This window comes from Ictidomys tridecemlineatus, chromosome 3, assembly GCF_052094955.1.
Source record: "Ictidomys tridecemlineatus isolate mIctTri1 chromosome 3, mIctTri1.hap1, whole genome shotgun sequence".
Lineage (NCBI taxonomy): Eukaryota > Metazoa > Chordata > Mammalia > Rodentia > Sciuridae > Ictidomys > Ictidomys tridecemlineatus.
This window is the reverse complement of record NC_135479.1, coordinates 37,009,152-37,024,511: the sequence shown is the minus strand read 5'-3', so window position 1 is coordinate 37,024,511 and position 15,360 is coordinate 37,009,152. Positions and strand designations below refer to the sequence as shown.

General features: G+C 35.9%; 1 protein-coding gene across 7 annotated transcripts in view; it reads left to right on the top strand.

Moving 5' to 3' along the window:
* The window catches only part of Ap2b1 (adaptor related protein complex 2 subunit beta 1), a 128,852-nt gene that overhangs the window by 69,522 nt on the left and 43,970 nt on the right, over nucleotides 1-15,360 (top strand). For all 7 annotated transcript variants that reach the window (XM_078042430.1, XM_013357042.4, XM_013357040.4 and 4 more), the window contains one exon: nucleotides 1,979-2,171. In XM_078042430.1, the coding sequence (XP_077898556.1) occupies nucleotides 1,979-2,171 (193 nt within the window). The remainder of the gene's footprint in view (nucleotides 1-1,978; nucleotides 2,172-15,360) is intronic.

Here is a 15,360-nt window from a genome sequence, read left to right as displayed (position 1 = left end):
TTAACTTGCCTATGTAACTGTATTTATATGCCATTTAATCTAGCCTTCTCCTCATAACTTTTGACCCATAAATAGGAGGAGGAAATGAAGCAAATCAACAAACAGAAACAACTCCTTCTGAACACAAGGAAAGAATTATTTTGTAAACTATCTAAAAGAAACACAAATTCATACATAATATCATTATCTGATTAATAATCATTCTTGCTTTTTGTTTTTAAAGGATATACAAATATAGGAAAAATAACTTTTCATACAAATGAGGATGATGCTTTGCTGCAAGTGACACATTACTTAGCTCTCTTCTTCAGTACAATGTTAATATGTATACACTTTGATATGAAATAAAGCTGCACTTAAAAGCTTTTCTACCTCTTATAAAAGGTTTAAAAATACTTATTTCACTATCTTTTAAAGTAACTTGGGAGAAGGAGACATGTTCTCTTAATATGCTCACATATTATACTGGCTGCTCTATGGAGGTGAGGTGGTAAATAACTTATCTAACTTAGAAAAATCCTCACTTTTTAAAAATATTGCTCTGGTGCAATTTAAGTTCACAATGGGAAACACTATTAATTTTCTTGTATTTTCCCTTTAATAAGAATGTATACTAATGATTTATCATGTTCTTTAATATTTATTATGAATCTATAGGACATTTACTTCTGTCCTCTCACTTTTTCTTGTCATATTACTCCTACTTCCATTACAGTGAAAAAAAAATGTGCATAACTATCAATTCTACCATCTTCTTTGAATTACAAATAAATCATCTATTTTGTTACTTTCCTAAGTGGCACAGATCATAGATGACATAATTTCATGTGTAGAGAATAATCTATGAAGATTTCATATATTTCTTGCCAGGTGTATATGAAAGTACTTCCCCCTTTGACTGCTTTCTTTTATTTGGCACTTTCTCACTGTGGCTTCCTTGATACTTATTTCCTTCTAATTATCTTTCTTAGATCATTTTTCTCTTTAATCTTCAGTTTATTTCATTCTCTTCTGTGACCATTAATTTTGATTGTATCAAAAGGCTCAGTCTGAACACTCTTTTTTCCATGTCTATCTTTGTATTCCCTTAGGGAAATTACCTACCAACCATATCTACTACTGATACAAGACTGTACCACTTACATAATATTTGTATTTGATCCTTGCTCTAAAATAAAGCCCTGTGTTTGGATGATATTGTTATAATTTTATCCATGAGGAAACTTTGAAGTTGTCACCTGTCCAAAATTGTGTAACTTGCAATTGTGAAGTCAATACTTGATCTTAGTCTTCTAATTCTTGATCCCATGCTCTTATTACCACACCTTACTCTGGTGATTTCACCTAAGATATATACATGAATTTTTCCCAAATTTTTTGTCTCTCACTGCCAGTCCCTTGTCATTAGCTGCCTGTTGGCCTTCTCTACTCATTTTGCTTACTTGAAACAACTAAAGGAATTAAGAACTGAGGGTCTTGGGCCTATCCATTTAGCTTAGTAGTAGAGTACATGTTTAGCATGCACAAGGCCCTGATTTCAATTCCCAACACCAAACACAGGCAATACAAAATTTAATTCCTTAGCATCTTATTATTTTTATCATCCTTCCAGATTCCCCAGTAATATCAGGAGCTTCGCTAGTCTTTTTCTTTAACTTAGTTTTTGTTGTTTATTCTCTGCATTTTGATTTTTCATTCTCCTTTGGCTTCTATGTTCAAGTGTGTCAAAACTTAACCTAGGCTTTTATATATTTTTTTAAAGGAAAAAAATTAATTCAATTTTTTAATTGAATTTTTATTTCTTTTTTCTGGTGCTGGGGGTGACAAACCTAGGACCTCTACCACTGAGCTTACATCTGTAGCCCTGTAATTGAATTTTAAAATGTTTTATAGTTATAAATCTGGTATTCCCTTGCTGCCTTGTTATGTCCTATATGAAACTGATTTTTCTCTTTTCTCTGTATATATGTAACTGCAGCACTGACGCAGGTGACAGCCCTGTTGGCACCACCACTGCGACTAACCTGGAACAGCCTCAGGTTATTCCTTCTCAAGGAGACCTTCTAGGGGATCTTTTAAATCTTGACCTTGGTCCCCCAGTCAATGTGCCACAGGTGTCCTCCATGCAGATGGGAGCAGTCGATCTCTTGGGAGGAGGACTTGATAGTCTGGTAAGTATCTCTCTTCTCCCATTCTTTGGTTATTTTTAGTTCTCATTATGCTAGAGCTTTTTATTTTTACTCAGCTTTTTAGAACTAGACCTTTCCATAATGAGCAGTAATGTCCTTTGATAAAGGACAGGATTATTTGTCTTTAGGTTAATTACAATACTGTTCATCATTGGTACTAGGCATGTCTGCAAGTTTACAGGATTATTCCATTATCTTGCCCCTAAATAGAATCTTGTTATTCAGCAATCTTAATAGCCTTTCTGGAGTATATTATTGTTCCTGCTTCTTAACTCTGGATTGACCCTGTAAATATTCTTTTCACCTGAATAGCATTAAAGTGGCCTCATAAAGATCATCTTGTTTTGAGGTTTTCAAGTCTCTCTACCTTTTAAATTTTTTATTGGCTTATGCCTTGTCCAATTCTGAAAAGTTTTGCGGCAGCCATGAGCCATTTTTATATAAAAGTTACCTGTATTACAGTTGGGAAGAACTGCTTGATTGGTTATTTATCCCCTTCTTCCCCACCTCTTCTTCCTTATTATACTTCCAATTTAATTAGCTTCCAGGATTCTAAAAGGCTCCAAAGTCTAGAGTATCTGTGAATATGTGCCATTAATAGGAACCAGAATTATTTTTTTGTTGCTGTACAAGATGAATGAGAAATATTAAGTGTGAACTTCACTCCATAGAGAGAACACCAGGAAAATAACTGGTCTCATCACATGGCTCCCTGCAAACAAGTTACTTAACTGTGAAAGAATTAGAGTGTTTCTTTTAGCTAAACACTTGAAATGAAATGTTTGTCAACCCATGGCTATAAAGATGCCCAATAAATTTTTTTGCTTCCCCACATCCTGGAAGATAAATACCATACTTGTGAAAAGTTTATGTTCTCAGAGATACATAAACAAAACACCTCATTCTCTGCTACATATCTCAGCATCATCTCTTATACTTATGAGCAATATTGTATCTGGGGTTTATGCCAGCAAGTACAGGTGGCATTGTTTTTTGACTAGAAGAGTCTGAGGAAATAGGGTTACAGTCATATTTCTCTGGGTTGTGCATTTTACTAATGGAAAGTCACTACTTCCAGAATCTGTACACTGGCCAAGCAATAGACTTCAGCTTATATTGACACAAATGATCACTGTTATTTTATTTCCTCGTGAATATAGCATTTGCTTTTCATATTCTTTAATAAGTGGGCTTGACTGATTATATAAGCAGAATAGTTTCCTCTATATCCCACATTGGTGTTTAGCCTCCTTATAGAACCAGAAGATGAACAAATGAATATTTAAATATTCATGGAGACTCCCAAGAATCCCTTATAAAATTAAAAATAGCTTTTCCTATTTTTTTTTTGACACATCAACCACAGGTTGAATATTGCATCCTGCTCAAGTTTATGTCTTAACAACTTTTGCTTACTACTTTCTCTGGTGGCTTATGGCATAGTGGACTCATTGACACTAAGAGTGACATTGAGGGATGGAGGATTCTACAGTTTTTATTTCCTGATCCACTTTCAGGACAAAAAGAAAGAGACATTATTTCCATTTGACTTGGCATTAATTCTTCCCAAATCCCCAAACCAATGAGGTTTACTTCTATATATTACATGGATATTCAGTTATGTGTTAGAATTCTTATAAGTAGAAAAGCTATTAGAACTTGCTTGACTTGTACTAGCCAAAGTTCACATGGGCTGTTTTCCATTTTCTCTTTCTTTTTAATCTGCCTTTTTTTTTTTTTTTTTTGGTAAGGGATATTCTTTTTGGTGTGGGGAATTAGGATGATTTTTCAGTTTGGATTTCTTTGTAGTCATTGCTAGGTAATTAAATTTTAACTTTTTCTGACTTGAGGATTTAAAATGGTATCCTTTGTTTATAGCACTAGAAAGTTTTTACAGTACAGATTTTTTGAGCTTCTTTTGGTACATAATTTATCCCAGAAATCAAAATAAGAAAAAAAGTACTTATATTTTGCTTTCGATTATGTGTGATTGAATTCATATTCACTCAGAGAAATAGGATTCTTTTTATAAGAGTGTCACAAAGCAGGCCTGAAACTGACTGTGTGGAAGATAAGTTTCTAAGGCAGCAATGGACTATGCCATCTTTAAAACTGCTTTTATTGTTGGGCAAGTAATCTAATTTTATTTTTTTTTATTTTATTTTATTTTTTTTTAAGTAATCTAATTTTAAAAGGAAAGTAATCTTCAAAGTTTCTTAATCTATACGGACAGGGACATTTCTTGAAAACATTCTTGACTTACAGCAGGACTTCTCAAAACTAGGGAGAGGGAGTGTATGTGTGTATACCTTCTGGATAATCTTGTACAGGAAAGATTACTGATTTAGTTGGTCTGAGGCAAGACCCAGGAACCTGCATTTCTTTGTTGTTGTTGTTGTTTGTGATGCTGGGGATTGTACCCTAGGGCCTTGTGAATGCAAGGCAAGCACTTCTCTACCAACTGAGCTATATTCCCAGCCCAGGGAATCTATATTTCTAAGTTCCTAGGAGAAGCTGTTGGTCCCTGGACCACCTTCAGCATAGTAAGGAGAATCCTGTAACCACTATGAACCACTTGAGCTTGGTGTTTGAACCATAGCTACTGGAAATCTCAAGACACCTTTTTCTCTTGACTTCAGTAGTAAACTCATTCCTGGAAAGAGCGTTCCTTCCCTCTCCTAAACTAATTGAGGAAGGGCAAGAAACTTGTGACATTACTGAAGTCTTTCTTTACCCTCTAGGGAAAATAGTATTGCTCTGTATTAGAATATGACTCAGACCCCCAGCTGGGCATTGTATAATCCCAGTAACCCCAGAGGCTGAGACCTAAGGATCACAAGTTCAAGCCGACCTCAGCAGCTCAGTAAGGTCCAGAGCAACTCAGCAAATAAATAAATAAATAAGGCTAGGGATGTAACTCAGTGGTAAAGTCCCTGGCTCGGGAGGCTGAGGCAAGAGGATCACAAGTTCATAGACATCCTTGGCAACTTGGAGAGGTCCTGAGCAACTTAGCAAGACCCTGTCTCAAAATAAAATACCAAAAAAAAAAAGGCTGGGGATGTGTCTTAGTGGTTAAATGCCCCAGATTCAAACCCTGGTACCTAAATAAATAAATAATAAAAATATGGCCATTGTTAAAATTTTGTGGTTGTTTAGCAAAGGGCATTTAGGTTAGCTCAGTGATCACTTCAGAGAAATGTGTTATGTTACTCAGTCTTCCATTGTTGTAAACTCAAAATACATGAGATAATCAACTTATAAGGAGGAATTTTTTTGGCTCACAATTTCAGAGGTTTCAGTCCACAATTGCTTGGCTCCATTGCTTTGGGCCTCTGGTAAAGGGGAACGTGTGGTGGCAGGAGAATGTAGTGGAGGAGGCTGCTTATCTCATAGCAGTTGGAAAATAGAGACAGAAAGGGAGCGAAGTCCCAATATCCCCTTATAGGACACATCCCCAATTATCTTGACTTACTTCCAGTAGGCTCCACCTTCCAAAGATTCAGTCACTTGCAACTGGTGACTGACTGAGCCTTTAACACATGAGCATTTAACATGTTTAAACCATAACAGCTATCATCCAGGCCTCTAGATAGTTGCTGCTGCTTTTAGTGTTGGTTTCTTACAGAACCCCTCTCATAGAGGTCAGAGGTATGCAGCTAAGGAAGTATTACCTGGTGGCTCCTAACTTCTTCATGTTTTCAACTCTAGGTAATTAGTACTGCATTAGTAATATTAAAAAAGAAGAAGAAGAAGAAATACTATTGCTGAGCATGGTGGCACATGCCTGTAATCCCAGCAGCTTGGGAGGCTGAGGCAGGAGGATGTGGGTTCAAAGCCACCCTCAGCACCATGGTGAAGCCCTAAGTAACTCAGTGAGACCTTGTCTCCAAATAAAATACAAAATAAGGCTAGGGATGTGGTTCAGTGCTTAAGCACCCCTGGATTCATTCTCCAGTACCCTACCCCACAAAAAAAAACCCCAGACTATTATCTAGATACAGTGGTGCACACCTGGATCCCAGCTTCTTGGGAGGCTGAGGCAAGAGGAACACAAGTTCAAGGCAGCCAGGGCAACTTAGTGTGAGACCTTTTCTCAAAAATAAAAAGGGCTGGGAATGAAGCTGTGGTAGAAAACTTATCTACATGCACATGTTCTGGCTTCAATCCCCAACACTGCATACATCATAAATAAATCAATAAAATCAATACTTGGGCCCAAGAACAGTTTAACAAAACTACAAGGTGGGATCTAGACATTGCTATTTTAAAAAATTTATGCATCTTATTTTAATTTTGCAGCCAGGATTGAGAACATTAAGCTAAATAAAATCTCAGATGTAGTTGGATAACTTATCTCTAAGCTAAGACAATGACTTCCACAAAAAAATAAAGTAATAGTAATTTAAAAAATAATGCTATTTTCTGATAAAACTTCTTGGCACATCCTACAAAAACAGATATCTCTGATTTTGTATTAGGTGATCCTATCAGAAATTGGCAATTAAATTTGACTAATTTAGATAGTTACTTAATCCTAGGGTCCTTTTTATTTTTCCTTATTTCCATTATCAGAGACTGAAAACTGAGGACATTTTATATATTTTTTATTGTCTACCCCTTTTCCTAAAACTCCATATTCATTAGAAGTCATTTTTTAAAAATTTTTTTTATTGGTTTTTCAAAACATTGCAAAGCTCTTGACATATCGTATTTCATACATTAGATTCAAGTTGGTTATGAACTCCCAATTTTACCCCATATACATATTGCAGAATCACATGGGTTACACATCCACATTTTTACATAATGTCCTATTAGTAACTGTTGTATTCTGCTACCTTTCCTATCCTCTACTATCCCCCCTCCCTTCCCCTCCCATCTTCTCTCTCTACCCCATCTATTGTAATTCATTTCTCTCCTTGTTTATTTTCCCATTCCCCTCACAACCTCTTATGTGTAATTTTGTATAACAATGAGGGTCTCCCTCCATTACCATGGAATTTCCCTTTTCTCTCCCTTTCCCTCCCACCTAATGTATCTGTTTAATGTTGCTCTTTTCTTCCTGCTCTTCCTCCCTGCTCTGTTCTTAGTTGTTCTCATTATATCAAAGAAGACATTTGGTATTTGTTTTTTAGGGATTGGCTAGCTTCACTAAGCATAATCTGCTCTAGTGCCATCCATTTCCCTGCAAATTCCATGATTTTGTCGTTTTTTAGTGCTGCGTAATATTCCATGTAGAAGTCATTTTTAATCTTTTTATATCCCAATGATCCTCCCATGAGATCTTTTTTTTTCTTCTTTCATCATCATATTTGTGAAATTTTGAGATTTAGTGAATTGAGGCCTTTTTCTAGAACTGTCAGGAATCATTCATTAATTGACACAGCATACCTGCATTTTCAAGCCTTCTTCCACCAGTAATAATGTCTCATAACATGTAATTCTTAAAGGAGATTGGGGTGGGGATATTGCTGTGAATAAAGAAAACACACATATCATACCCTACCAGATGGCTGATTGTTGCATGCTTTTTAGGAGGCAGTTACCCTTGAAAATCATTGATTTAGGTGAGTATTAAACATGGAATGTCTTTTCAGCACAGGCCTTAAATCAAAATGAATTCCCTACCTGTTCTTTTTATTCTTCTTATTGGAACATCCAGATCCTTATTTTTTCTTCTCCTTGCCCTTTAGCACATTTTCTTTTACTTATGTTCACAGGTAGTTTCCTCCTTAACTGTCACCTTGTTATGTAGTGAATTCAAGTAAAGTAATTTATGTGGTTGATCTGCTCTACACTTAGAGCATAATATGGTACATTATTTACGTGAAGGCTTACAAAAGTAGTTATTCGGTCTTTTTTTGTTTCTTTGTTGTAGAAGCCATATATGTGTTGTGTTGTGTTTTTTCGTTGTTGTTCATTTATTTATTCATTATTATAAATGCCTCACATACTTATGAAACTGCTTATTCTGCATAGTCTGATTTTTCTCCCAATCTAGATCTTTCTGGTTTTGTGACCTAATGACCATGCGCATAACTCTTGCATATGTATTGCATATGTGTTCAGGAGATCTAACATCAGTAAGGATTTTTTAATAATTGAATTCCAATTATTTTTGCCTTTACTGTCAGTTGCCAACAGAGGCCTTAAGTTTTTGTCTTTTGTTCATGCAAGGTGTTGTGCATTATTCTGTTTAGATAAATGGTGATGGTATATATTTAAAAATGAAAAGAAAGCACTATCCAGAGTACCCTTTCTGTAGGTCGTTAAAGGATTTTATACTAGTGAATGGTACATTGTGTGCCCAATTCATGTGTAATGGCATGCAAGGGAACTTGGCCTTTTCTTAACTCCTGGTATATATGTTTTAAAACCTCACACAATGTTACTTACAGGCTTTTACCTTCCAGATATTTTTTTCATGAGTACTCTATTAATAACATTGAGAGTTTTTAGCCAATGGGAAATTCATCGTTCATACTGATTTTGCACTTTCACTTTTCTTCTTTTGGAGGAGTTTTGCAGTGACTAACAGGTGTAGTTTTTTAGAGTTTTGTTATGTGGAGACATCTTTATTAAGTTGTTGCCTGGTTTTGCCTAGTAAATTTTCCATTGTGTCTTCTATAAGCACTATCTTTTATTAACACATAAGTTTGGTCAATACTGGCTCTAGACCATGTTATTAGTTAGCTTTCTGTCACTGTAACAAAAACCTAAGATAACAGACTTGAGAAAAAATTTTTGACTCACAGTTTCAGAGGTTTCTAATGCTCACTTTCCATGTTCCGTTGGCCCTTTTGCTTTTGGGTCTGTGTCGAGACAGCATATCCTGGCACAATTGCATGATGCACCAAACCACTCACCTTATGTCTGGAAAGTGAAAGAGAGCTAGATGAAAAGGCCAGAGTTCCACTATCCCACTAAAAGGCACATCTCTCATGACCTTTCCCCTACTAGGTTCCATCTCTTAAATTTTCTGCTACCTCCCAATAGCACCATGAGCTGGGGACCAAGTCTTTAACACATAGACCTTTCGAAGACACTTAACTATAGCAGTCATTTTGGGGAATAATTCTAATTATTGAGTGCCAGTTGTACTAGAACTTTTATAATTCTAATCCACAGAGTAATCTAACAGTATATTTGGTGTTTGTGCTCCAGTTTACAGAAAGCTGAAGGTCACATAGCAAGTAAATCAAAATTAGAACTTGAATCCAGGATTTCTTCAAAACTTCAAAGCTTAGGCCTGGCATGGTGGTGCATGCCTGCAGTTCCAGTGACTAGTGAAGTTGAGGCAGGAGGATCAGAAGTTCAGGGCCATTCCCAGCAACTTATTGAGATCTTGACTCAAAATAAAAAGGACTGTATGTGCAGGTTAGTGGTAGAATGCTCCTGGTTCAAACCCAGTATTGTTCTTTTCACCTTGTAGAATAGAGGTCCAGTTTCACCTAACTTTCATCCTTATCAAATGGAGTACATGGTCTGTAGAGTGCACAGCAAAGTGCAAGCTGCATTTGAAACTTTAGGATAAACATAGCTGACTGATCATGTCTTGGAATGCCAGTCTTACTTGATGTTGAGTAATATAAACACAGACTAAACATTGATGTGTTAGGGCTTAGAATGTAAAATTGCACAAGGCTTTCTTTCCCTGGGTGCCTCTATGCTGTACCTTCCCATTTTCCCAGAGGTTTGAGAACTGTAGAACTGTATTTATTTGTAAAAAGACTTTCTTTCTTGTTCATCTTATCCTCTTTAAGGACCACCATGAAATTTCATCTCCCCATCTGTTTGGCAGTGAACAATGAGTTGATAAAGCATTAGAATTTTCAGGGCAATTAAAAGATGTGTAGGTATTCTTTTGTTGAAATTTTGCTATCAGAACCACACAGATAATACATTTTCTCTCTAGAAAAAGCTTTGGCCTCGAGGGGTTCATTTTCCCCCCATTGGTTCTTTTCATATGTTAGCAGTGTTGATAAAGATACTGTGTTGATGACGATACTATGTTCTAGACAAGTTTATTAACCTTCTGTCCCTTTGGTGATCATCTTCACCAGTAAAATGATTCATTTCAAAATTCTTTCCCAAGAAATATTGCCAGTAGCTCTACTTACATAGTTTCTCAGAACACTTAATTCATTCAATAAATATTTGAGTGCTTACTATTTGGGCTCTATTGTATGTCCTAGGGATTTAGCTGTGAACAGAAGACTCCTTGCAAGCTTATTTTTGTGTGTGGGGGGCAGATAAGTGATAAATACATATATAGATAGCAAAGTTGCAAATACTACGAAGGACAGGTAGGCAGGATGCAGAGATTTTACTGTGTATTTTTATTATATTCAACATTAAGTTTTGTGGCCATTGTGAGTACTTTTTATCCCCTACCAGAAAGTAATCTGTTGTGTTATCCTACTTTACTACTGACAGAAGCCTTTTTTCCTCCCTCAAGGAATATTCTGATGATTTTATATGATTTCAGTTCAGTTCTGCTATTCTATGTGAGGTCTACTTTTAGCCATCAGTTTGCTTAAATAGCTTTTGCATGGTTAGAGTCTTCTTCTTCTTCTTCTTTTTTTTTTTTGTACCTGGGATTGAACTCAGGGGCCCTCAGCAACTGAGCCACATCCTAGCCCTATTTTGTATTTTATTTAGAAACAGGGTCTCTCTGAGTTGCTTAATACCCTGTCATTGCTGAGGCTGGTTTTGAACTCATAATCCTCCTGCCTTAGCCTCCCAAAATACTGGGATTACAGGCATGTGCCACTGTACCCAGCTGGTTATAAAGTCTCTTAACCCATTTTTTTAGTTACATTTTATGATGCTTTTCTGTATAGCTGTTGGGAGAGCCAGTTGCTGAGAACCATGCTTTCACCTATAAGATGCTGTGTGCCTTCTAATATCTAAACCCTAATAAGAAAAATAGATGTTTTTGACTCCACTGGGATTTTGAAAACAGTTTTATTGTTTGTGATGGGAATCACTATATCCTATTTCGACATCATTATGTTGTTGACTCCTGAATATAAACAACTGGTAAGCCGTATTACCTGACACATTCCTTGGATTCCCTTCAATTCAGTGAGTTTTGGGAAGCATGACATAAAAGAGGTAAGCACTGTAGACAGGAGCATAAAAATATCTGAGCTTAAGATATACACCTATCATTAAAAAAATAAAAAGTATACCCAGACAGGCTTCACAGTTTTAAAAGCAAGTAGATGTACCTTAATGGCCATCTCAGCTGATATTCTTGATAAAAACATTTTTTCTTTGAGTCAGGCAGACTTTGGCACTAGCCAAATGTTAACTTCATTCTTGGAGATAACAGCTATTAGGATTTAGACTGGGGACTGGGGGAACTATACCACTAGCAGAAAATTTGAACTTAGGCATCAGCTAAAGATCTTTAGGAGAATTCTCAGTTTTTAGCATTTTAAATATTCTTTTCCTAAAGTTGGCACCTCTCCCTCCTTCCTCGGTGCTGATTCATTTGGCCTGTAACATTATTTCCTTCATGGAGAAAATGGCAGCCTCAGTAAGGCAATCCTGGGAACAATGGGCTGTGGATAACTCCAGGAGACACTTATCTAGATACCTGAGACCAGGAGTGAAGCCATTTTCTACACTCTTTCTTTTTCACTCCTGACTCCTATTAGCTCACTGGATAATTGATATCACTCTGAATTTCACAAGTATTAATTTAATATGGGCTCCTGATAAATATGGCCCAGAGAGTATTCCCTAATAGATGAACCTGACTCTGATAATACCAGCAACTGAGCTAGAAATGGTTATTGTCTAGTTCAGGCTGATATACAACCAGTTTCCTGAGTTTTATTCAGCTTTATTAATTATTATTTTTTTCTTAATTTTCTGCTTCATCCTGCTTGTCACTATAGTAGATAGGTAAGGCCATTTACTGGGTAACTGGCTTCCATCCTTGCTGTCATATATTTATTATTCACTGTCCCTGTCCTAGTCATTGTGCTAGCACCTTGCCATATTTTTGGAGAGGAGGATAAGCTTCTCTTGGGACCTTTTTTAGTTAAGAGAAAATATGCAGAATAAAGTCTGAATGAGGTATAGTTAGAAAACACATATTGAAGTTGTTCTTTGTCTGTACTCTCGGGATATGGCACAATTAGGTGAAATTTTACATTACTGGCTATGTGTCTCTGATACCCTTTGGACCTTGTCTGTGTCAAGTGAGAGTTTGTTTGTGTTTTTTTTTTTTTTTTTTTTGGTGTGTGTGTTGTTGTTGTTCTTTTTAGTTATACATGGCAGTAGAATGTATTTTGACATATCATACATACATGGGGTTGTACATGATTCTTGTGTTGTACATGAGTTACCCTGATGTATTCATATATGTATTTATATTCCTATATTTTCACATAGGAAAGTTATGTCCAATTTGTCTTTCCCATTCCCATCCTCCCTCACTCTCCCCTATTTCCCCCTGTCCAATCTGGTGAACCTACACTACTCCCTCCCCTCTGCTATTGTGAATCCACATCCACATATCAGAACATTTGGCCTTTGGTTTTTTGGGATTGGTTTATTTCACTTAGCAAGATAGCTTCCAGTTCCATCCATTTACCAGCAAATGCCATAATTTCATTCTTATCTTTGGCTGAGTAATATTCCATTCTGTATACCACAAGAGTTCTTGATTCATCTAGCTAGTTGTCTCTGATATACTTATCATAAACAAAGGTGTCTCAAGGTTGTTTTTCAATTTCTTCCGTTGTTTTGAATAAAATTGACCACAGGAGAGACTATATTTGTGTCTTTTCCATCTAAGACAATGTTCACATGATATTCAAGGAATAAATTCTAAATAAAAATGGCTATAAATGGGTCTTCATTTCTTTTGTTCTAAAATATACAATGAAAGGGCTGGGGTTGTGGCTCAGTGGTAGAGTGCTTGCTTAGCACATGTGAGGCCCTGGGTTCGATCCTCAGCACCACATTAAAAAGTAAATAAAGATATTGTGTCCGACTACAACTAAAACATTGAAAAAAAATCCAATGAATACTTTTTCTCAATACCTTTTATTGTATTTAGCATATTTACTACTGTTTCCTTTCCATTTGTTTTGTTTTGGATTTTTTTCTCTTTACCACTGAGTGCCAACCAGGTCCATAAAAAATTCTCTCTAAGCTTAGGTTCTAAGCCTGGCCAGAGGAGGAAGTGGTTGACGGGATAAAGAGTAAGCCTAATAGGTCATAAAACCACCTCAAAGTATCAGTACAAATGAGATGTTTTGTAGAGCCCTTTCCATGGTTTTTGTGTTTAGCCTTTCCTCACCTTCCTTAGAAAGAAAGGTTTTTCTTTCTTTTTGCCCAAATTCTGACCTCCTTTTTATTCAGAAGTAAGCTCTAAAGTAATTTCTGAACAGATGAACCATGTGTACCCCAATTAATAATTAATAATGTTTTTAACTTCAGCTATACATGAGAATCAACTAGGAGAGCTTTTCAGAATTGAGATACCCACACTACCCTTTAGAATGATTAAAGCACTGTCTCTGGGAATAAGACTCAGGCAATAACATTTTTTAATTTTTAATTTTTTTTTTTTTGAAATGGGGTCTCATTATGTTGCCAAGGCTATTATCAAATTCCTGGGCTCAAGTGATCCTACTGCCAGCAGGAACTACAGGAGTGCACCTTTGCTCCTGGCTAATAGCATTTTCAAGGCATCAACACTCCCCTCCCAACAAAGACACACAGATGATTGATTCCATTGTGTATGTAAGTTTGAAAATCATACTTATTTGTACATAATAGAAATAGTTATTAGTATTTGAAAGTTTGAATCATAGTCTAAGAAACCTCTAGATTTCTATAAAGGGGAAATTAAAACTTAAAGATGTCCACAAATTAGACTGCCTTTGCAGACATACTTTGTGCAACTTTAAAAAAAAAAAAATCTATGCTCCAGTATTAAGTCTGTTCATTTTTCCTAATCATGGTTCTATTCCTCCTTTTTCAGCCTTTGTTCATCCTGTTTGAGAAATACCCCTTCTCTGTTTTTGCATTTTGTAATCCCTCTCATGATAAACACACACTACCACTTCTTTGAATCTTTTCTTCATTATTCTTCAACCAGAAGGAGGTTCTTCTCTTCAGAACTTCCCTCTTTTTACTTTAGTATTCTGTATGATTTCACATTCATGTTTTATTTCTCCTGCCAGTTTGAAGAGCCTAGTTCTGTTTATCTGTACAGCCCTCTTATTGCCTTACTTTGCATCTTTGCATGCCTTGCATGCAGTAAATGTTATATAAGTCTGTTTGAATAAAAGGAATTTCATGATTTTCAGATGTCATGCTGCAGATGTGTGCTTTTCTAGAACCAGGGGAAAAGCAGATGTGTAATGTCTTTTCTATTTGCTTTCACGCTTTTCCAGTTATTCAAATTCTTGGCTGGGATGACCTCTTTATTTAACTATGTGATTTTCATCCCATGTCTCACCGTTTAGTAATCTTCAGGAACCAGCTTCTGGAAATGTTGACTCTGGTTTGGAGTGCTCTGTAGTTTGTTACAGAGCATGCTTGTTATTAAGTGACTTCTAAGTTTATTTTCTGAGCCTGGAAACAAAATTTTGTGATAGACCTCAAAGGTTTTGAGTGTAGATTGATTTTTAGGTTTTGGCAACACCATTTTATATATTATTATAAGTTTATAGACAAGGTAAATAAATCCTCTTTCCCAAATCCTGAAGATGCATTACAGTTTTGTTTTTTAACAATCACAGCACAATGATCTCTAAATTTCTACAACTGATGAAAGAAAATAAAAGAAAGTTTTTAGACTTGTAGTCTGTTTTTAGAGTAGACAAAGCATTTGCTTACTATTGTAGGTACATAGTGAGAACTAGGGAAGAAGCAAATATGGAACTGTAGCAAAAAAAAAAAAAGATTATGCTTTGAAAACAGTGCCATTAATTGTATATGTGTGTGCGCTAAATTTCTTGCATGCCAGCTATTTTCAGCTTCATTCTTCTTTAATATTTTTGTCATAAGAGCTTGCCTTCAGAGTGAATTCAAAATGGGCAAAGCTATAACAATGTAGAAATTGTTTTTCTGTCAGCCAGCTAATTCAATTAGTCTAATTCCCTCATGCTTATCATTCTTTTAAAAGACCTACTCCAAATAA